Raw genomic sequence first — 24,489 nt, forward strand, 5'->3', positions numbered from 1 at the left:
CCCCATAATATATCCTTTAAAAATTAAAGACATGATACTAGAAAATTCAGAAATCAGCATCAGAAAATAAGGCTACTCTTAATCTCCCCATTTCAGAAAGGGTTTGCTTAGATAAAAACTTAGTAAATGGAAACGTGTTTTTAATTGTTTATAACCTTTTTGATAAAAAAAAAAGTTTTTTGGCTTTCTTGTCTGTATCTTGATGGAAGGAAGTGATGACCCTAGCGGTTACTCTAGGGAGGAGATCTCAGAGAGCTCCAGAACCACCTGAACTGACGTTGGCACCAGCAGAGGGTGCTGGAGAGGCACAAAATTAGAACTTCTACGTCTCAGCTAAAACGCCAGCAGCAGGGAGGGAATGGTAACCCCTGCTGGGCACAGAGCTGGTTGGGGGTCACCCTGCCACACAGAGTTTTTGGCATCTTCTAAACACAGAGGTTTGAGATTTGAGATCTAAGCTGGCTTGGTAGGGGCCCAGCAATTGCCCTTCTGCTTCCACTAGAGGGCTTTCACTAGCCCCTGGTCTCTAGATCTGTTGCGCCTATAAGCACCTCATGAAGTCTCTACTTTCGTATTAGTTCAACCTTTTTCAAAACTACCTTTTGTGTTCTCTAGAAAATTTGCCCAGTCTGTTAACCCAAAAGAGTCACTTTCTCCCCTTTCTTCTTCTTTCCTCCTGTTTTCTCTCCTTTCTTCTCTCCCTCTCTCTCCTTCCTTCTGTCCTTCTCTCCCTCCCTCTTTCCCTCCCTCCCTTCTCCTCCCCCTCCTCCTTCTTTTTCTCCCCCCCTCCCCAAACTGACCTAGGTGGCCGAGACTGACCTTGAAACTTCTGACCCTCCTGCCTCCGCCTTACTACTACTGGGATTACAGAGGTGAGCCATCTTGCCCAGCTCAACCAGCCTTCCTCTCCTTTCTAAGTTTTGCATAGACAGGGGGAACTAGTTTTGGAGTCTATTCACAGTAGAGACTGTGAAAGGCGGGTTGAGTGGAGACAAAGCCGGATGAGCTTTGCCTAGTGGATTTGACCTACAGGAGTACCTAACGGAGAGGACACAACAGCTCTCGAAGTAGGTCACCGTGAAATCTCCTTCCCCGCAAAGTTCAGTGGTAAATGGAAGGACCTTTGCAAAACTGCAAGAGGGTTCCCATAGTGTTCTGGGAGGGAATTCAAGCGACCAACGGGACTCAGTCTAGCCTGTCTGGGTCGGTTTCATACTCAATAATAGGGTTGGGCACTTTCACCCCCAGCTTCCAGCCATCCCAGGCTTCTTTGAGCTCTTGTGAACTACAACCCTTCTGAGCAGCGTGCTCCGCAAAGCCTGGCGAGGAGACTGTCGGTTCAGCACCAAGGACAAGGGCCCCACAGCGGGTCTTGAAGGTACAAGGTCAGGTCCACGCGAGGTCGACTGGGTTCGCCGGTGGCATGCGAGAGCTGTACGTGCCGTGGACAGGGATAAGTGTTTTGGGAATGTGGAGGGGGGGCGGCACCCGCGAGAATGAGGTCAGGCCGGTCCCTCTGCGGATTCACAGATTCTGCGCCAAGAGGTCGCGAGTGGCAGCTGCGAGTCCTCTGAAGCGGTCCCTCCAAGCTTTCTGGGGCCTCTCCACCCACTTTCCACCCTAGCATCGCCTCGCTATCCACTCCAGGCCCGCGCCCCCACCTCTGTGCCTTCCGGTTTTCCTTTGGACACACCCACGACTCTGACCCCTTGAGGCTTGAAACCGAGGACCGCTTCACTGCAACTTGCTGAGACCCGGAGCAGAAGGGTTCCCATCCCAGGTCCTCCCGCCCTGCGCCCAGCCTCCGTGGGCCCCGCCCCCGGCCCCGCCCGCGGTTGCCGGGGAACCACGGGCTCCCGCAGCTGCAGGAGGCGTCCGGTCCCGCTGAGCAGCACCAGCCGCTGGCGCCTCTGCTACCGCCATCTCCGCCGCCGCTAGCTCCGCCACTGCCACCGCGCCCAGCTCCTCTCCGGCTCCTGAGTCCTCTCCGCTCGCCATGCCTCCCCGCCGAGCCCAGGCGCCCGGTGCCCGGCTGCTGCCCGCGCTGGCCCTGCTGCCGCTATTGCTCGGTGCTGGGCCCCAGGGCGGCTGCTTGGCCAGCCCGGTGCCCGCCGCGCCCCTGTCTGCTCCGGGACCTTGCGCCTCTCAGCCCTGCCAGAACGGGGGTGTGTGCACCCCGCATTCGGTGGCCGGCCAGGAGCATCCCGCGGCCGACGCCGAGCCGGGCTACATCTGCACCTGTCCCGCTGGGGTCTCCGGCACCGACTGCCAGGTGAGTGGATCCTACACTTGCCCGGAGACACGCAACCTCTCTCCGGCCGCTGGGTCTCCAATACTCCAGATACTTACTAGCTTCTGTTACTTTAGGAAGGGAATTCGTAGGTGTAGACCGGGGGCTCACCCTTCAAGTGCGGCTCGGCTGTCCACCTCAGTTACCTGGCAAGGCAAACTAGGGCTCTTGGGGCGTGTCCTGTGTTCCAGGGCCCCGGCAGTCACCCCATCGCATCCCTGGTACTCGTGAATCTACCATCAACCACCAAGTGGCGCGCCCCTCCGGGGATGCCCAAGCTGAGCACAGGGCTAGGCAGAGCAGAGGAGTCAGTTCTGTGAGTCCCCTGTGGGGTACTCAATGTTCATCTGGGCTCTGTTCCTGAACCTACTGGATCCGGTGTGTGTAAAGAATGCAATAAGTGGGGGCAGGATGGTGGGCCCTATGCCAGGTGGTGGGGGCATTTTCCTTCCTTTCTTCCACCTCTAGGGCTCTGACAAGGCAGCCAGAGGCTGGGAGGACAGCTGCCTTCTTGGCCTGCTTCCAGCCCTGTCTGAGCTTGGGTGGTGGCGATGTCGGAACAGGTGGAGACATTCGAGGGCATCAAGCTGGGTCTTGCCGAGTCGCCCTTCTGGCTGGACGCTCTCATAGCCAGGACACAAGCAGGGGCCCTGGGAAGTCTCAGAAAGCTGTAACCCTATGAGGGATGGGAGGTGGCCAGCAACCGTCCTTGAACTGGAAATGTCCAAAGAGGGATCTGACAGAAAATAAACGCGGCTTTTATAAGTGTGTTAAAGCTCAAAGAACCTACAAACGTCTTCCGTGTGCGAATTGGTAGCTCCTTGTGTGCGCACAGCTAATCCTCTAGGGTAAAGATGAAAAAAAAAAAAAGGCATCCGTCTGAAACAGCTAGATTAAACCCCGTGAAGGTGGGACGCATCTGGGATCGGCTTGCTTTCTTACATTTAGGGTGGAAGAGTTCGTTTCCTATAAATTGATACAATGATTGAAGACTTTAAGAATGCTCTGAGCAGCTCCACTTTCAAAAGAGGAGGCCACCCTTTCTGTGAGATAGGCTTTCACTTGTAAAACAGAGGTGGGGGGGGGGGGGATAAAGAGGCTTGACCTTGGCAGACAGACTTTTTTTTCTTTTCTGTTACAAACTGCCCCCACCCCCCATAGTAGCAAAAGCTGGAGACTGATTCTTTTTTCAGTGCTGTAGTCCTCTTCTTTGTTAACTGCTTTCAGTAAGTGTTAACTCCCTCAAGGGAAAAGCAGGGATGGCGATGGGGTATTGTGTGGTATGGACAGCAAACAGACTTTCTACATGACCGTTCTTGTAGGCAAAAGCCTAGTAGAGTCATCTAAAGCATCAGGGACACAGTCTGGTCCCTGTAAGACAGGACCTGCAGGTTGAAGTCGGAGGGTGGATTTATACTCATTTTCTCTCTTGGCAGATGATAGCTTTTCCCGGGGAGATGTCTGACTGCTTCTATCAAGCTGCTGCTATGTTTGCATGCCTGAGTTTCTTCGTTGAGAGAAATAGGTGATTTGGACTCAGGGTGTAGTAGAAGCAGACAGGGAGAGAGCTCTATCAATCTAAACCAGTTTAGGTAAAAAGAGAAAGCTAATTAGGCATTGGGCACTTAATACAACTCAGAGATATTTTTGTGTGACTCTAAAAATAGATAAAGAAAAATATTCAAGCAAGGGAAAGTATTCTCTGTTGCTCCCCAAAGACGATAACAGAAAAAGCACAACTATTTGGTTCAATATCTAAGGCAATTTATCCGGAAGACTCACCAATGTTTCCGAAGCAATTGGTTCAAAACAGAGTTGGGTTCCTTCTACAGCTCCCGCTCAAGGTAGGGTTGGCTGTGTGAGGGAGAAGCAGCAGGGCCTGCTCTGGGGTTAGACTGGGGAGAGTAGAAGTAGAGGAGCTGCAGTTCCAACAGGAAAGCTGAGCCAAGTGGGAACTTCAGACTCAGTTACCCAGAAAAACCTTACTAGAGGATTCAGAGCTTTATAACCCATAAAAAATGATTCCTGGTGATTTTAATCTCTCAGTGAGACTCATTACTCTCATTGTCTATGGTATCAGAAAACAATACACAGAAGGTAACCTTAATAGAGAAAGCAGAGACAGAAAACACAAGAACAGAAACCTACCTACAAATGCATGCTGGGTGTGGTGGCGAAATGGAAAGACGAGGGAGGCGAGGGCAGAAGGATCAGGAGTTCAAGGTCTTCTTTGGCAAGTTCAAGGCCAGCCTGGACAACAGTAGTTGGCTTCAAAAAACCAAAACCCAACCCACACCGAACCAAATCAAACCAGAAACATAAACAAGGTTAGTGACAGATAAGGGTATGGATATTAGTACTTAGTGAGAACCTAATGCTCGCTGCACAGACTGAGAGTAGAAATTGACCTGCCTATGAAGAGTCTTCCTAACAGTGTCGCCCTCCCCCTACAAAGGTAGTTTAGCCCACGGCAACATTATAACCTGTCACTGAGGTCTCCTTTTGTTTTGAGAAATATAAACAAAACAAACAACAACAAAACCTTATTGATCACTAATCAGCTGTCATTTTCATGTTTCTGGAACCGGCTTCTTGAAGTGTCAGTGGCATGATGGGAGATTACAGGACCTGGAAACAGGGTCAAATGGGGTTGAAACTTCCGTTAATCGTGATGAGAGGTGACAGAGATGGCCGGGCACAGTTTCTTTATCCTTATCTTCAAACTTCTTCTCCGTGTTTGTCTTGTGTTGACCATGGGGTTGACTGCTGGCAGCTTTTGAGGCTTGCCTGTTGGTTTTTCTCCTCCCTTCTATATCCAGGGAAGGGAAGCTGATAAAGGGCCTGAGCACTCCCTCTTTTGATGCTGATGGGGAGGGTCACACACTGGTCCTTGCATGATGTCACGGCTTCATTATCCCAGGCTGGTCTCCCTCTTTCTCACACTCACTCAAGTCCTCATGATTACAGGTCCTATTGGGGTACTCAACTGTGATGGTGTAAATGAATGCAGACAGATTATAAAAATATATACAGCTTTAATAAGGAAATAGACTTACAGGACCACAGGTTCCCGCGGAGAACAGGAAAAGCAGAGAAAAAAGGGCTGCTGGGATCACGCCGGGCAGATTTATCAGTAAACATTAGCCCGAGGTGAACACGCCCCCAATGGGTGGGGCTATATCCCTACATCTCCCCTTTTGTCTAAGTAAGATAGAACTAAACCAAATACAACCATATACAATAATAACAAATAATAAATATAACAAACAATATTGAGAACAAAAGTTTTGTTAAACATTTTATCTCAAGGAGTCTAAATAACATAAAGAGTAACTACAATTATATAATCTTCAACTCTGTCAAAGATCTGAGAAGGGAATAAATATTACTTAACAAATGAGAGATATCCAAAATGTGCAACAATTGACAGAGACAACTGACTACCTGGGCAATCACCCAAAGTCTCGTTTGTAGTGTTGAGTCAACCAACTTTGGCTAAGACCTAACATAACTGACATACCATTCTTAGAACTATCCTACCCTGTCTTGGCAGGATAAGACAATCCTGTTTTATTCACTTAGGGATATTCTGTATCTTTGTCAGAAGTTGAGGTATGGGCTTTTTTTAATCCAAAGGCCAGTTCTGCCAAGAAGACAAGCTCCCAGTGGACTGTCTTTGGTGCTCAACGTTCTCTCGGGAGTAGAGTGGCATTGTCAGGAGTAATTGTGTCTCGTTGGCACAGAAATTTTAGGTTAGATTAAAGGCCATTTTCTACAGCTCTTTGAAGAGGCTGAAGATCATACTATCTATACTAAATATAATCTCTATGTAACTAAAAGACCTGATTAACTTAAAAATAAATATGACAAACATATAATTCTCAATACCTATCTAACTTGAAGACTAAAAGAATAAACAACTGTGCAATATATGAAGACAATGATCTTCAACTGTAAACAATGTCATAGTATCAGAGGTAGAAATGTACATTGTAATATGGTAGATGTATCAATACAATATAGACAAAGTTATAAGCATACTTATACAAAAATAGAGGTAGGAACACTCACATTCAATATTCAATATATCAATATACAAGAAACAGTACCAATACAATTTTCTATAAACAGTAATTCACAAATACCAATCATCCCATAAAACCAGTTAATCCCCCTTCTTCTTCCTCTTCTTCTTCTTTTTTTTTAAATACCCCTAAGTCCATAAAAATATCACCCCATCCCCTCAACCCTAAACCAACCACTAAAAGATGTCCCTAACCCTGAGGGCAAACTCTGTTGGGAGAGGGGCGCCAAATGTGATGGCGTAAATGAATGCAGACAGATTATAAAAATATATACAGCTTTAATAAGGAAATAGACTTACAGGACCACAGGTTCCCGCGGAGAACAGGAAAAGCAGAGAAAAAAGGGCTGCTGGGATCACGCCGGGCAGATTTATCAGTAAACATTAGCCTGAGGCGAACACGCCCCCAATGGGTGGGGCTATATCCCTACACGCAACTACAGCGGCAAGCAAATGGACACTCCATAAAAGAAATGAGCAGGGCATGATGGTGCACACCTGTAATCCTGGCAGTGGGGGCAGGAGAATCCCAAGTTCTAGGCCAGCCTGGGCTACAGAGTGACCTTGTCTCAAAACCAACCCACCAAACACAACCCCCCACCCCAACCCCAAGAGGTTGGAGATGCAGGGAGGTGGCAGTTGTCAGCATCTGGCCAGTCTTCCTCTTCTAACCAGAGGTACAGAGGCAGCTCCCTTTTGTCAGGGTAAGCACACAGGTGGTTCAGTGGTCGAATGGTCGAATTCTTACCTGCTTCCCATGGGGCTAGCGATGAAGGCCAGCGATTATTTACCGTGGATTGTATTTGTTTGTAAAGCTTATTTTATTTTAATGACCGAATCCTCTGCCAAATATGCAAGCAGTTAGACACCTGTTTGTTTTTCATCACACATTCCCTAAGGAACTTATCCTCTGGAAAGAAGATAAAAATGTATCAATTTCTGCCCTTGTGGAGAAAATGGGGCACTTACTAGCCAGTTTTTATTTAAGTTAATGGTGTTCATTAAGCTCATTCGAGAATTTTCTACTGATCAAGCACATTAATTTGAAACTGGTTCACATGAACAGATCCATTTCTTTCTTTCTTTTTAAAACACTTATTTAAATTTATTCTTCTCTACTATATTGAATCCCGACTACAGCTTCCCCTCCCTCTCCTCTCGATACTCCCTCCCCTCATATGCCCTTTCCTCCAGATCCACTCCCCCTCCTCTCCTTTCAGAAAAGGGCAGACCTCCCAGGGGTATCAACCAAACATGGCATGTCAAGTTATAAAAAAAAAAAAAAGAAAGAAAACTAGGCACATCTCCTTGTATTAAGGCTGGATGAGGCAACCCAATAGTAGAAAAAGGGTCCCAAAAGCAGGCAAACAATATCAGAAAGAGCGCCCATTCCCACTATTAGGAGTCCTACAGGAACACCAAGTTACACAACCATAGCATTCGCAGAGGACCTAGCTCAGACCCATAGAGGCTCCCTGATTGTTGGTTGAATCTTGGGTAAGATCCGGTTTTACCAGTAAAATCGGTGTCTCTGGTTGGTTCCCTTCAATAAACAGGTTCAGGGTTTTCTCTGTACTAGAACCACCGTGTCATAAGCTTTTAAAATGGCAAATTAACTATTAAAATTTTTGTTCTTGTCTTCTGAAATAAATGTTTTCTCCGTAAAATTCTCAGTGAGCTGACATTTCCTTTGAAATGAAAGAGTTTTCAAAGTGTCAAAATTCTTGTAACAGTTTTAAGAAAAGAAGGAAACAGTTGATTTTCTATGCTTTTCTTATATCTGTGAGTGGTATTCTTGGCCATTCATAGGAAACATCACCTTCCACATCCTGGCCACTTGACAAAACACATTTTCGGTCTTTAGTGTCTTTGCTTACGCCTCTCATGACCTGGTACCCAACATCCAAGGTGACTCTGTGTCCTCATTTCATGAACATCCATGGGGGGAATAAACCTAGCCTGCAGTTGAAGGGCATTTGAGTCAAAAAGCAGAATGTCTGGCTATAATTTTAGACATCCTCTTCAACTCAGGAGGCAGTTGTGGTCAGAGTTACTCACCCCAGAAGAGCAGCTGCAGAATCCAGGCCCCCAGTGGAACATCTACCAGCATGACAGTTTCATAGGCAAGATGTCTTCCTACTTGCCCTTCCCATAACCCCATCACTGCAACTCAGTCCTTTTTATATATTAAAGAATCATGGCACGTTAACAAATATGTGTGTCTGGGTTTTTAGTGCCCTCTGACCACCAGCCTCTGACTTATGCATTATCTACTGGGGAAGAACGGGGTACAGGTAACTTTACCTGTTCTCCTATACTGTCAGGCTTGAGAGGACCCCCCTCCAACTCCTGAGCATATGACACATGGCTCAGGAATTCCCAGACAGGCTCAAGTGGTCTAGGTCCTTGGGAGGGTGCAACAGGGAAATCCCTGGGTCAGAACCTGGCTCTCTCTGGATGCCCTCCAATTGATAACTTCTTCCTCGGAGTATGAGTGTCACTCTATGGGAAGCTGAGATCCAGATGCTAGCCTTGAAGATGGTTTTGGCTTAGACAAATCCAGCCCAGTGATGTGCCCATAGAAGACGTTGATGAAAGACACTGACCTCTGATAGTTTTTCTTCTGACCTTCTCCAACTTAGTAGGTGCAAAGAGCAGCAAGGAAATATGACAAATGGAGAACAAACAGATTGTCTTGTGTGTACATGTGCACTTGGAAGTCAGAGGGCAATCTTGGCTGTCATCTATGTTATTTTGAGGCAGGGTCTCTTGCTGACTTGGAACTAGTCAAGTCAAATAAATAGTCCAGTCTGGCTGGCCCACGAACACCAGGGGTCTGCCTGTCTTTGCATTATAAACACGTGTCACTTCTCCCAATTTCTGGGGCTGGAATGCATGTCCTTGAGCTCTCAAGACAGGTGTTTAGCCAGCGGAAGCATCTCTCCAGCCCCCACTGGTTGTTTTGACTGAACTCAGTCACCCATCACTATTAGATGCCCTTGTATTGAAGAGGAGACCCTGCGCTCTCCCTGCTAAAGCAGTTCCAGTCGAGACAGAGATAAGGCACTTTAGCACCCACACAGGAGCCGCATCCAGAAGTGTTACCAAGCCATGCCTGGGTTGCCCTGTGTGCTATGCCCATTGCTGAAAGGATAAGTTTTTCAGAAGTTTATGAAGTGGTCACATGTGGAGAAAAAGCAGTTCTGGAATCCTATTCCCCAAGGCTGTGGCTTTGGGATCTTTACTGGGTGAAGTCGCTGGAGGTTAGAACTAATGGATGACCTTCACACATGACATCACACTTCATCAGCAGTTACCATAGTGACCCATGTGCCAGAGGCTTTAGCTCTAGCTCTGGAACTGGTGCATTTTACAGGGAACTGAAAGCAAGCACTCATGAGCAGGTGGGATGGGTTAAATCTCGACGATTTTTCAGATTTCCCCACAGTCTTCAGAAGTGCTTCACAGTACGGCTGCATAGATAGCTGGCCTCGGTGGGCCACAGCTGTGGGGCCTATTGAACATCTGTCGAGAAGGAGTCATGTTTGGGAGGTCGGTGCATGAGGATTCTTAACTGTTTATTAGTTTCTCCTAGTGCCAGGTCTGTTCTTGAAAATCTTTTTTTTTTTTTTTCTTAAATTCCATATTTTCTTGTTACTGTTTTGTTTTTGAGACAGGGTTTCACTGTGTAGCTCTGGCTGTCCTGAAACTTGCTCTATAGATCAGCCTGGCCTGAAATCACAGAGATCCGCTTGCCTCTGCCTCCCAAGTGCTGGGATTAGATGCGTGCACCACCAGTGCCCCACTATCCCTATTTATTTATTTGGTTTTTCAAGACAGGGTTTCTCTGTAGCGTTGGAGTCTATCCTGGAACTGGCTCTTGTAGACTAGGCTGGCCTCAAACTCACAGAGATCCTCCTGCTTCTGTCTCCTGAGTGCTGGGATTAAAGGCATGTGCCACCACTGCCTAGCTCCAAATATTTTTAAAAAATTGAATTTTATTATTTTTAAAATTTATTTGTTTTGTTTATTTATGGGCAGGTATATATAGACATGTTCATGTGAATGCCTGTATAGGCCAGAAGAGAACGTCAAGTCCCGGAAGCTAGAAATACAGGAGGTTGTGAGATACCTGATGTGGGTCCTGGGAGCCAAACTCATCACGTCCTCTGCAAGAGCAGCAAGAACTATTAACTGCTGAACCATATCTCTAGCCCCTTTGTATGTATGTATGTATGTATGCATGAATGAATGAACAAATGAATATATGATGCATATGTGTACACACACACATATTCAGTAGCCCTAGCTTCTATATTTCTAATAACCCTTTAAAAATACCTTTCAAGGCTGGAGAGATGGCAGAGTAGGCAAGAAATGCTTGCTGCTCAACTGTGAGGTCCTGAATCTGATCCCAACACCCATGTCAAAAGCTTGATGGAGCTGCATGCATCTGTAACCCCAGATTTCTAGGGGATGGAGACAGGAAGGTCACTGGAGCTTGCTGGCTATGTATGTGTGTACGTGTGTGTGTATGTATGTATGTGTGTGTGTGCCCTATGCACATGTGTGGGGGGATTGTAGAATTTAGTCCACTGAGGAAAACAACCACCATCTTTGTCAGATAAGCTGGGCTGGCATGAGGGGCAGACCTGTAGATTGTTGATGTTTGCTCAGAGGAAGAAGAGGTAGGAAAGGTCACTGGAACTTTGCCTGAAATTCCAGCTCCTCCTCCTAACCATTTATATGAAATCTTGCCCTAACCACTCAAAGCCTTAGCCTGTAGGGCGCAGGTGTTAGAGTTCATAGGCTAGGGCAGGATGGTTAAGAGGATGCTGTATCTATGCAGCCATGGAAACCGTCATGCTGCGTAAAGACTTTTCAGTCTATGGGGTCACCAGTGCTCCTATAAGCACCCCCTCACCCATGCTCTGTAAGTAAGGACAATGGACCCACCGTGTCTCCAAGGTGACCTTTGGTGGAAACATTTTAGTTTGCCTCTGGAACCTTATAAGGATGGGTGGACATCGTTCTCATCTCCCAAGGGAAGGGGTTCTTGGGACAGGAGACCAGAGGTGTCTCCCTCAATTATTTTCCATTGTATTTTTTTCAGACAGGATCTCTCACCGAAGCCGGAGCTCATGGATTGTTTAGACTGTCTGGCCAGTAAGCTCCCAGAATTCTCCTGTTTCAGCCTCCATGGCACTGGGGTCACAGGTGCTTACATGTGTAACTGGGGGCCCATGATCAGATCCTCAAGCTTGGTAATGGAGCCATCTGCCCAGCTCCTGAGATCAGGGTCCTTCAGGGCACATTGTAGCCTTTCGTTTTGTCTTTGTCCTTGATCAGTGCACTTAGACACCTTGGTCGTGCCGTTTCTAGGAAAGTCTGTGCATCAGGAGAGACAAATGTCAGCCTGAAATGCTTTGGCACGCGGGGAAAATCCCTGCTACAGTACTACTAGCTCATGCGCGTTTCTAAAAGCTATTTCCTCATTCATTAGGAAGATGGTTGGAAGAATTAAAAGAGCCCTTTGAGGAGGCCCTGGCAGAGACTGGCCCTGCAGGAGCACAAGCTGCTGTCTTTGTCTTTATAGAAGGGAATATGGACCCCCCCACTCCCATTTCATAGCTGAGGAAATTTACCCTGAGCCTTGTAGCTTGGGGACCAGCTAAGCTTAGGTGTTGTGACTTTGTGTTATTTCAATGGCTACGCTGCTAGTGCCTTGACCTGCTCCGTGTAACTTTCAGAGTGCAGCCAGGCGAGGGAAAGGGTAGTGGTAGGGATGGGCAGGTTTTAGTTTCTGAATGGATAGATGCTTCAAACTGTTTGAAAAAGTGAAAGTTTCTCTTCTTAAAGAGAAAAGAAAAGGGATGGCTTATAAAGGAGGGCAAGGAATTGAGAAGAGCAGAGAAAGGCGCCGAAGGAGACACTCGTTGTTCTGCTCCTAGCTCCTGCAGCCGAGAGCATCCTTTAGAATTCCAGTGCTGGCACTTATCTGCTTCTTGTGGTTAATTTGAAGAAGGGTTTGTAATTACTTTTGGGTTTCAGAGGCAGATTGGAACTTCTCTATGGGATGAGTTTTCTGTGCTGGGTGGAATTACAAGGGATGAAATGCATCTACTCCCCATTTTCTTTTGAGTTCTTTTAAAAAAAGCTAAAATGACATTTGTTTATCTATCTATCTATTTATCTATTATCTGTCTACCTCTGTGTATGCACATTGCATGGTACAGGTGTGGAATTCAAAGGACAATTTTCTTTTTTAGTTGGAAATATATATATAATTATTATATATATTAATATATTATATACATATTTTTATATTATATTCTAATCAGGGTCTTCCCTCCCTCATCTCCTTCCCACTCATCCAACTCCATGGCCTCTTTCTCTCTTTAGAAAACAGTCACATAAAATCAAACAAACCAAAATTAAAAAAACAAAGAAAAACCACGAGACGCATGTACACACAAAGACACAGGCATACATACAAACAAGCCCCACAAAAACACAAAATTGGAACTATAACGTACTAGCAAAAGACCAGAAGGTTAAAAGTAAAATGTTCATAAAAAACAAAATAAGACAAAAAAAAAATCTCCAAAAATATCACTGAGTTTGTTTTGTTTTCTCATCTACTGCTGGGCACACCCCTGTTCTTAAGTGTGATTCTTATACCAAGAGCAACCCCACTGGAAAAAAGCTCATTGCTTTTTTTTTTTTTTTTTTAACAATCAGTAGTCAATTGGAGATAGCTTCTGGGTTAGGGATGGGAGCTCCTGTCCACTTCCCTCTCTCAGGGCTGCGACCCACCTGTCTTAGATCTGTGCAGGCCTTGTGCGAACTGCCGCGGTCTCTGCGAGTTCATATGTGCATTCGGCTTGTTGTGTCTGGAAGATACTGTTTCCACGGTGTCATTCATCCCTCTGGTTCTTAGTTCCCCAAACCCTGAGAAGAGGGGTTTGGTATAGATATCTCGTTTAGGACTGAGTGCTTCCAAGGTCAGAGGACCACTTTTGGCATTAGAGTCTCTTTTTCCATCATGCTGATCGCAGGTATCAAACTCAGGTTGGCTGAGTACCTTTACCCACTAAGCAGCCAGCTTACCTTCCACAGTCCCTCTTTTCTATGGAGGATGAGAAGCTAAAAGGAACGCACAGTAGATGCTGAATTAGGATGCTGAGGTCTCCCCTACTCCCTCACTCTGCTATTCTTAGTTGAATGTGTTAGAACAAGAAAAAGGCTAAATGTGTCCCATGTTACCTTAGGAAGGGAAGACATAACACAGGAGCAATAGCGAGAGACCAGGATCTCCACCTCGATATCGGTACTCTCCCGCTGGATTTTCAGACGCTTCTTTTTAGGTATTATTTACAGAACGTGAAATTCACTCATCTTGTCTTTTGTTTTTGCGAGTTTTAAACCACCATCACAATAATTCTGTTCCCCAAATATCTTTCTGCCCTTTCGTTGTCAACGTTGTCTGTTTTTGAAACTTTGAGACAGACTTTGACTATTGTTGGAAAAAATATTCCTGCTGTTGCACAAAGGGACACCCAAACAAAGCCAAAGTAACTTTCAAGGTAATTTCTTCTTGTAAAAAGGGTGTGCCATGATCTAGACTGGGCTAGTGAGTAGCACATATAGCCATGATGGCCTCTGTCTTCTATCCCTAATGTAAGGGCTTGAGGGCTTGGCTGTTCCTCATTGGTGTTCGACCTGACAGTCTACTTATGATTGGCTAATATGGAAAGGAGCAGGAAGGAAATGCGGAAGAGGAGGAAGTTCTGGGAATGCAGGGAGGCCTTCACATGAACAAAAAATTTCTGGGCTTGGGGAGAAGAAAAGATTTGCACAGATGTTCTATAAGATGGGAGGGATTTACAGAAAATTAGCTCTTGGTGGGCTTGCCATCTTTGATAGAAAACAAACAAAGCATTTATCATACTGTGTAGCTCAGGCTTGCCTTAAGCTCACTATGTTGCCAGGGGTGTCTCAGATTTGCAGCAATCCTCCTGCTTCAGCCTCCCAAGACCTGGAATTATAGGCATGCAACCATACTTGGCTAGTAGAATGCCTTTGAGGTTGATTCTGTGGTCCCTGGTGTTGGGAGTCTGTTCCCCCACTGCATGCTTCTCCATGATTTGCTTATTTTTTAGCCAGTTGATATCATCTGCTTGTTGATCAGGCTTTGGTGATTATGTATAAAGCCATCTCCCCAGTCCCCTGAAATATGTTTTAAAATGAGGGAGAACAATGAGTTTTCTCTTCTTATTTTTGATTTATTCTCCTTTGGGCTATATTTTCTTCACCTCATTGATTTGCAGTTACCCCTTATTAATGAAGGAAAGTAGCCCATTACCTGTGGTAGTGTAAGCTCTGTTGAATTTCATTTTAGTCAAGGTTTATATATCTAGAGTTGACTCTCTTGGCTTTTAAAAGCACACTGTTGCTATAACCTTTGCATATATTTGTTTCGAAAGGTTGGCATAGCTGGGATGGGGGTGGCACATTTCTTTTTCCCCCAGCACTCAGGAGACAGAGGCAGGTGGATATCTCTGAATTCAAGGTCAGGCTGGTCTACAGAGCGAGTTCCATGACATCTATGGCTATTACAGAGAGAAATCCTGTCTCAGGCCCTTCCAAAAGGTTGGCATAAATCACATTTAAATATTCAATTTATGATGACTTTATATAAATATTGGAATAAGATAACTGTTTAATGAGGAATCTTCCTTTCTTCTCAAAAAAGAACTACTCAGCTCCCCTGCCCCTTAATACTTGGCCTGGTGCCTGATATTTTGTTAAAGCTGCCAAGTTAGTTTTAATGGCATCATTGGTGAAAAGAGCTTTTCTTCAAAGTCCTTGTGTTCACAGGTTTAGTGTTCCAGTTCCAGAAGGTTCTTTTCATTCCTCTTGGACAGGGAAAGGATTGGCCTAATATTCAGTAGGATGCAACACTCCCCATGCCTTAATATTCACACGATATTTTTAGCTCTTTTCTCTTCAAGAACAGCCTTATTAGTCCCGGCCATCGGGTTTCTGTGTTTCTCTGTGTTTATTTTCACGCTTTAAAATTGGCCATTTTGGGGTTTTGTTTTTGGTGGTGCAAAAGAGAATTCTTTTATCTCTGTAGAAAAGCCTCATAATGAGAGAAATAATAAGAGAGACAGAAAAATGAGAACTAATATTAGCATTTTTATGAGGACCAAAATAAACTCTCAGCTGGAGAAAAGTAGATTTAATATTATTATTTTTTCTTTTACTGAAGGAGGAAGGGATGAGGCATGATAGGGATTTCTGAGCTATTCTGACACAAAGGGAGGTTAATCTTTTTATTTCACAGAGGAAAAATTGCTGGGTCCAAGTTCAGTGGTATATGCCAGCAGCTTAAAAAATTCACAGATCGATGTTATTACTGCAGTGTTTCTCATACTTTTTATTTTTGAGACAGGGTCTCACTATGTATCCCAGGCTGGCTTCAAACCTATGGTGATCCTCGTCTTAGCCTCCCAAATATTAGGACTGTAGATGGGGGTTACTATGCCCAGCTTGCTTCCTGTAGCTTCAATGGACCATACATATTTTTGTATGCTTAAACAAGTTATTATTATTATTATTAATTATTATTATTTCAAGCAGAGTCCATATGACTGGCTGTGCTGGAACTTGCTTTGTAGACTAGGCTGGCCTTGATCTCACAGAGATCTGCCTGTCTCTGCTGGGTGCTGGGATTGATACGCACCACTACAGCCTGGCACCTGAGTCTATAGGAATTTAAGGGAAGGCAAGATCTTCTTTGAACCTGCATCTCCCAAGTAGCATGTGAAGTGTGCATGCAGTCCTTTGCTCTTCCTCCTATAACTCTGGAAACAGAACCCTGGATTCAATGGCGGAGAAGCATCTTTCCAGAAGAGTGACCCACAGGGAACCGTGAGTGGGTTGAATTCCTTACCTTCTTTCCCTACCCGTTCCTAAAGATCCTTTCTCTAGTAGAATATGGCTGCCTCTCAGAAAGAGGAATTTTATATTCCTGTCAGGGTTCATCAGCAGATGCGTCCTTGGAAGGCTCCAGAAAGATGTGGAGAGTTCTAGATTTCTATTCTTAGAGCTCTGACTACGGGGCATTGGAAAGGAGTTTTGGACCCGGCAGTTATCCTCTGGTGGATGGCAGCAGAGCCCTGGAACACTTGGATTCGCTCCGATCCCCACAGCAAGGCTCTCACCACACCAGCCCAGACAGATCTGCACTATCTCATCCTGATTTTTGATTTTCTTAAACTGAAATAAAAGTCACATAATATAAAAACTACTACCGATTCCTGACCTTAAAAAAGAGTCTATTTTAAAATGAACAATCGAGGGACATCCGGTTCACAGTCTAACTCCAGAATGTGAGGGCTGGTATTTCTTATTGCCTTGATATAATCTATAACCACCAAGGAGACCAGCTGCTGGATATGCTTGTGGGGATTATATTGATGACAATAGTTGGGATGGGAAGACCCCATGATTGCGTGTGGCATCATTTACTGATTGGGATCTGGGATTAAATAAGTGCAGAAAGGGAGCTGAGGCAAAGTGTGCATTCATTGCCCTCTGCTTCCTGATGGAAGGTGCCATGTGACCAGCCCTTGCTTCCCGGGACCTTCCCATCATGATGGTCTGTACCTTAAACTGTGAGCCACACCAGCCTCCCTCTGCATGACGTTGCATTTCATCGTAGCAATGGGAAAAGAAACTAAGACATAAAACATTTTATTATCGCCCCCAAAGGGAATCCTGTGCCCATGAAGTAACGAATCCTCACCCCTCCCACAGTCTCTGGTTATCACAAACCTGCACTTGCCCCTGGGTTTGTGTGCTCTTGGTTTCTTGTATGAATGGAACAGAATAATTATACAATCTTTGGGTCTGACTTCTCTTGCTTCCCATAACTTTAAAATTTTGAGATTCTTCTATATTGCAGTTTAGGCCACAACTTCATTTAAAAATGGATTTAATTGAAAAAAATCCATGTGCATGCATATGTGCAAATACACTGTATTTTATCTATCAGTTATCTATTGATGGATATGAGCTGCTTCTGTTCTTTTGTTACCGCGAAGAGCCCTGCTATGGACGTTCTTGTACCAGCATTTGATTTCCTGTTTTCAGTTCTTTTGAGTCTATGCTAGGAGTGGACTTGCTGGATCATATAATGTTATATCAATGTTTTTAAAGGCTGGAAATTTGTCCTTTTCTTTAATTAAAAAAATTTGTATGTATGTACGTGGATGTGTGTGCCATGCTTGCACAGAGGCCACAGTCAGTGTTGAGTGTTTTCCTCTATCATTCCCCATATTATCATTATTATTACTGTTATTATAGTTATTATTATTATTTTGAGACAAGATCTCTTGTTGAAGCTGGTGCTCATTAACTGTCTAGACAGGTTGTTGAGCCTCAGGGATCTACTTACCCCACACCTCCCTAGTGCTAGAGATACAGATATACTGCCCTGCCTGATTTTTTTTTTACATGGCTACTGGGGACCCAAACTTAGTCCTCATGCCCTGTGGCAGGTACTTTGCAGAATGAGCAATCCCCCTGCTCTGCTAGATGCTTCTCTATCTGTGTTATCTTCAACGTGAGCCCCAGAGTTGGCTGTGCATGCTGTGATGGCTAGTTTTTTTTTTTCTTTCTTTTTTTTTTTTTTTTTTTTTTTTTTTGGTTTTTCGAGACAGGGTTTCTCTGTGGCTTTGGAGCCTGTCCTGGAACTAGCTCTGTAGACCAGGCTGGTCTCGAACTCACAGAGATCCACCTGCCTCTGCCTCCCGAGTGCTGGGATTAAAGGCGTGCCCCACCATCGCCCGGCTGTGATGGCTAGTTTTGATTGTCAGCTCGGCACAACCTTGAGTTGCCTGAGAAGAGAGTCTTAATGAGGAATTATATTATCAAGATCAAGTTGTCCTGTGGGAGGGTCTGTGAGAGATTGTTTTGATTGTTAATTGACATGGAAAGACCCGCCCCATTGTGGGTGGTATCCTTCCCTAGGTTAGGTTAGCAGTGGAGAAAGCAACCTGAGTACTTTGAAGCAAGCAAACAAAGAGGCATTTACTCTCTTGTCCTTGACCTTGGCTGCCACGTGACTAACTGCTTGAGTTCCAAGGCTTGGCTTTTCTGAAATGATGGATTGTAATTTGGAATTGTGAGCCAAACAGACACCTCCTTCCTCCCCTGTGCTGTTTTTGCCAAAGCAACAGACAAACTAGGGTAGATGATTATTTGCACCGCACCCCCCACCCCAGGCCAGATGGTATATTCTTACTACTATACTGACCTGGCTGTAGAGTATTCCAGAACCCATTTGAGCACAGTCAATAGTTTAGCTCTCAGTGACACTCTGATATCCCAACTCCATGGCTTCCTAGTTAAAGGCCCAGCCTTTCATGACTCCCTCCTGAAACAGACTGCATGCTGGAGAGCTCTGCTTTCTGACTCAGCCCAGACCCTGAGTACAGCCCCTACCTGGCAGTGAATGGAGCCTTGTTCTATTTCCTGTGGTATGCTCGGATCCTCTGGGAAAAATAGTGTTTCCTAGGAGCGCTTGAGGGACCACAAAGTGGCCTTCAGGCAGGGGAGATGGCTCACTCAGTAGGTAAAGCCTTTGTTTTGCAAGTGTGTGGACACCAGTTTGAATCCGCAGAACCTACATATAGCTGGACGAGCCAGCTGTAATCCCAGTGCTCCTGTGGCAAGATGGGGAGCAGAGACGGGACAGTCTCCAGAAGCATGCAGGCCAGCTAGTTTGGCTTCAGTGGCAGCGAGCAAGAGACCATGCCTATGGAAGATGAAGCCTGCTGATACTCAAGGTTCTTCTCTGACCCCACATGTGCACAGGGCTCCTGAAAGTGCTTTGAGAGCTACCAGGGGATCTTCTGAAACTCTGTACAATTCCCGTCACCTGGGTTCTGGCCCCCCATCAAGCACATTCAATACCACAACAGGAGCAGAGACTCCCCAGTGGTCATTGCAGGCTGGAATACCATCTCAGCCGCCTTCTTTGTTAAGGGATTGCTTCATGTGGGTTGATGGCAAGCATCCAGGTTGTAAGTGTTTAATGGGTTCCCTGTAAATGAGAAGTCAGAGTAGGTTGGAAGGCGGGACTCCTGTACTCGCTGATGAGTCAAAATAGGTTCAAAGGACTGGTGATCCCTTGTTGCTTAGCAACCACTACCAGGCCCTTTGACTGCTACACTAGTTCTTGTGAATTCCTTGGGAATTAGAATTTTGACCTCAGAAGTTCAATTTGTCCTCTTACGTCCAGAATCTTTTGTGTGTGTGTGTGTGTGTGTGTGTGTGTGTGTGTCTGCACCTATGTATATGGCAGGTAGAGGAAAACCTTGTGTGCTTTTCCTTAGTTGCTGTGCATTTTGTTTCCTTTTTTCCTTGTTTAAAGCAAAGCTTTTCAGTGACTTGCCAAGGCTGGATCCTCTGACCAGAAAGTTTCAGGGACCCACCTGTCACTGCTTTTCTTGCATTCAACTTTTATGTGGATGTTTGGAATCAGACTCAGGTCCTCATCCCTGTGTGGCAAACTCTTTAAAGACTGAGCCATCTCCTTAGTTCTTGAGGCCCAGAGACTCTCACAAAGCAATCGCATCTTCAAGTCAGAGTCAACATGAATGTCTGCTACCTACCCAGTCCTCTGTTCCTGTGGCTGGGACTCTCCCAGGTCTGTCTGACCCATAGTCTGATCCTACAGTGTTCAGCTTTACGGAATGTCAGGGAAGGAGAGGGGACAGAGTTCTCTGGGTTTTCAATGCAAAGTCAAGCCATGCAGGGTTCGGATTCCGCCACTGGCCTCTCTGGAGTACTGACTCTATGCTAGTTTGAATGTAATTAGTCCCCATTATCTCACAGAAAGTGGCACTATTAGGAGGTGTGGCTTTGTTAGAGTGGGTATGGCCTTGTGGGAGGAAGTGTGCCACTGTGGGGGTGGGCTTTGAAGTTTCCTAAGCTCAGGATACCCAGTGTCTTGGTCAACTTCCTGTTGGCACCAAGTCAAGATAAAGCCAGCTCCACATCTGCCTGCACACCACCATGCCCCATGCCATGATGATAATGGCCTGAACCTCTAAAACTGTAAGCGAGTCACCCCGATTAAATGTTTTCCTTTATAAGAGTTGCTGTGTCCATGGTATCTCTTCAGAACAATAGAAACCCTAACGAGGACAGACTCCAAGGGCAACATCTTGAATGTAGCTGAGATAGGAATTTGGCTTGGTCAGTTGATTTTATGGAAGAAAATAAAAATCAAAGAGATGGATGTTAGAGTCAGGATAAGAACTTGCCAATTCTACACCCAGGGCTCTTTCACTAAGCATTTAAGTCTAGACATTTCCAATCCTGAAGACCCTCCTACGGTGCCTTAACAGAGCCATCTTCATGGACATTCAGCACCAATTGAATGCTTAATTCTCTATGCCATACCTTGTGCCTGGTTCTCACCTCTACATTACCTGTCCTGGTCCGTGTATTTCACTGGAGCTCCTTTTGCTAGAGGTCTTGATGACCTACTGAAAATTAATAGAGCAGGTGGGTAGATCGGAGCCCATGGCAGGGTGTCCCTCGTGTGGCCACAGCTGTCTGCTTTACTCATCCCTGCAACAGAAGAAAAACCCTATTTATAAGATATTGTCCTCGGGTACAATCTAGTCACTTGGAGACTGTAGGATGAATTACGACAGTGGGATGTTAACTATGTCCATAACATCATTTAATAGTTTTGGAATCAAAGACCTCCTAGAGGAGCACACCATTGCTTTCTGTTGGACACACAAAACTCTTTGAATTTAGATCAGAAGCAGTTTTTCTGTATGTCTCAAAGTCTTCCCTCTTAACGCTTTTTAGAGATAGCCAAATTGAAAGTGCGGTTGTTATTATTTTAACTGACATAAAACCCATAGCAGTAAACTGAGTCTAAAAAATAAGAATTAGCTCACATAACCATTTAGAAGATGAAGCTCAGTAATTTGCTTAACCCTAAGAAAAAGCCAGAGAAGCCCTGGTTTTAGATAATCATAATGTTTATGTGTTTATATGAGCAAAAACACAGAAGAACAGTGCTGTGAATTTTATTTAGCAGCATCTTAAATATAAACACATTAAATGTTCCTGTAAAGAGTTTAAAGACTGTGTCACATCTAACTTTATTTTCATCTTATAGCTGAAAATAATAAAACCTACAGAGCTTGGCCGTCTGGGCTAGATCACGGTTCTTCCTGCCTGTGTTAGAATTCTTTGGGTTGTTTGCAACAGAAAACCCAACTCAGACCGTGTACACCAGAATGTAAGTCTTCAGTGTCATGTGATTGAAGGGTATAGGGAGAACTGTGTGTGGGAACTCAATTTGTCAGCACCCAGGTCACAAGTCCCCACATCTGTCAGTTTCATTGTTCTTTGCGTTGGCCTTACCCTCAGAGTCCAAACAGTGACTTCCAGTAGCTACAGCGTCACATTATCCCATAGGCAGGAGCTGTAGGTGAAAAGAAACCCTGTTGCCACCTTCCTACGAAGTCCTGGGCTTGGTTCCATTGAGCTGGCTTAAGGCACATGTGTATCTCCGAGCCAATCACTGCAGCCAGAGGATTGGCTTCTGCTGATTGGCCAGGCTTGAGTCATGTGTCTACCGGGGTTGATGGGTAGCCCTGGTGGAAACACGTGGACTGTTAGCAGTTGAATCTGGAATGTTCCTCATTGGCTCTCAGTTTGGATGCATAGTCACCCTGTTTGAGTAGGTTCTGGAAGCTTGAGAGGTGGAGCCTAGCTGGAGAAAACAGGTCACTGGAGGAGAACCCTTAGCTATATATTATCCTTGGCTACATCCTGTCTCTGTTTTCTGGTCGATGGTGATATGAACAGCTGTTGTCTGCCACAGTTATGGCTTCCACTGCTCAAATGTTCTGCCTAAGTTCACGAACATAGACTGGACCTTCTGAAACCAAGAAACAACGCAAATCTCTCTTTCATGTTCTGTCAGGATTTGGGCCATGTGAAAGTCTCCAGTCCACAGACCGACACCGGAAGTCCTTCCTAAGGAAATCAGGAGACTGGAATGGGAGATGCTAATATGCCTTCCTGCTTTCCTCATTGAGCTATGCTTCGTGTTTGGGTGGCAATTCAGCAAAAATAAATTTCTTCTGTCTGCATCTGCAGCCAGATCTGCTAAGACTTCTCACAGATGTACTTTTGTTTGCTTGCTTGCTTTTGGTGTTTTGAGACAGGGTTTCTCTGTGTAACAGCTCTGGCTGTCCTGGAACTTGCTCAGTAGACCAGGCTGTCCTTGAACTCAGACATCCACTTGCCTCTACCTTCCGAGTGCTGGAACTAAAGGCCTGTGCCACCACCACCCGGCACAGGTGTACTTTTTATGGTGGCCATGAACACATGTCGTTGTTCATATTGGTCTCTGTGTCTCTTATTTTAAGTAGTAGTATCTTATTGTGAATACAAAGGTAAGGTAATTTCAAAATATCGTAGTACACAGGCTAGGAGGACAGTTGGGTATTGAGAATTACCTATGAGAGCCATGCTTTAGTTTAGAAGGAGTGCATTTATTAAGTACACAGCAAGCAGCAATAAAGGAATAAAGCAGCAGAAAAATAGGTCAGCATCACAGCAGACACTTAAGCATCCAGTAGAAACCGACCCGGGAGGCTCAGGAACCAGCTGGAGCATCTGGCGGATAAAGGGGGTCCCAGGCAGACACTTCTCTTCTCCCACTGCAGGCACTTCTACAGCATGAGTTGAGGAGTTGCCTTTCCTGTTTTTAGTTTTCTTGTTTTTTAGTGACCCAGTGAATTTGATCCGGTTTGCCCATCTGAGCATAAGTGTGTTTATTATTTACCAGAGCAGAGGCTACATCGCCAATGAAAAGATCTCCCTTCCCTAGCTTAATCTGCTGTTTGTTATATGAGAGAAGCTTGTGTGTGTGTGTATGTGTGTGTGTGTGTGTCCTCTAAACCTGCGATCTGAATGTGATCATGGCAAAAATACCGGACACATTTTAATTCAGTGACAATCTACAAAATCCTGTTTCGGTGTTCCTTGCAATGATCAAGGCCATCAGAAAGGGAAAGGTCATGGAAGGTACTGTCTCTTCAAAGAGGAGACGAAGGAGGCACAAGGAGGAAATGCTGCGTGGGTGCCTGCAATAGGCGTGCAGCCCTGGGAAGAACTAAGATCTGAACAGAGCCCGGCCTCTAGATGACAGTGTGCCACTGTTGCTTCATTAATGGAATAAACGTCACATACTAGTGCACGGTGTGTAGCAAGGGAAACGAGAGGGGAGCCTGCAGGACCTCCCTGCTGCCCTGCAGCACTCACAGTTGCTGAAAGTGTTTGTTAGGAGTAAGTGAGTTTCTTGTTCTAAATGCATATGTGTTTCTCTGTTACATTTTTCTAGTCAATGGAACCTTCACAGTCCTCTTTACCCCTTGTTAGATATATGCTGGTTAGTTCTTGTTGCCACCTTGACACAGATTCGAGTTACCTGCGAAGAATTGCTTCCAACAGATTGGCATATAGGCAAGTCAGGGTGTTAGTGCTTGTGCGGGTTGGGGGGGGGTCAGTATTTTCTCAATTGATGATTGACGTGGGAGGACCCAATCCATTCTGAGTGGTAACCTTCCTGGGCCTAGGTGTTCTTGGGTTGTATAAGAAAGTGGGGGCTGGAGAGATGGCTCAGTTGGTAAGGGTTAGGCTTACAACCAAAAATAAAAGAAAGCAGGCTGAGCAAGCCACAAGGAGCAAGCCAGGAAGCAACGTTCCTCCATGGCCTCTGCTTCAGTTTCTGTCTTCAGGTTCCTATCCTGACTTCCTTGGTGATGGATGCTAAGATAAAATAAACCCTGTCTCCCCAACTTGCTTTTGCTCATGGTGTTTATCTCAGCAGTAGAACGTAACTAGGATAATATATTAGCTATCTTAATGTGTGTTTTGTCTGATGTTGCTGCAATCCATTTTCTTTCAGTTTAATGTTTCCTGATGTCTTTCCCCACTTGGTTTATTGTCTACTTTTTTGTACCCTTCTCTTCCTCTCTTTCTTCCCCTTCCATTTCCTCTTCTC

At 45.3% G+C, this 24,489-nt stretch overlaps 1 protein-coding gene across 1 annotated transcript in view; it reads left to right on the top strand.

Moving 5' to 3' along the window:
- The first annotated feature begins 1,618 nt into the window (after positions 1 to 1,618).
- Dner (delta/notch like EGF repeat containing) overlaps positions 1,619 to 24,489 on the top strand; it is a 298,176-nt gene continuing 275,305 nt past the window's right edge. The window contains exon 1 of the mRNA XM_057761704.1: positions 1,619 to 2,272. Coding sequence (XP_057617687.1) covers positions 1,997 to 2,272 — 276 coding nt within the window. The 5' untranslated portion in view covers positions 1,619 to 1,996. The remainder of the gene's footprint in view (positions 2,273 to 24,489) is intronic.

This window comes from Chionomys nivalis, chromosome 2 (assembly GCF_950005125.1).
Source record: "Chionomys nivalis chromosome 2, mChiNiv1.1, whole genome shotgun sequence".
Lineage (NCBI taxonomy): Eukaryota > Metazoa > Chordata > Mammalia > Rodentia > Cricetidae > Chionomys > Chionomys nivalis.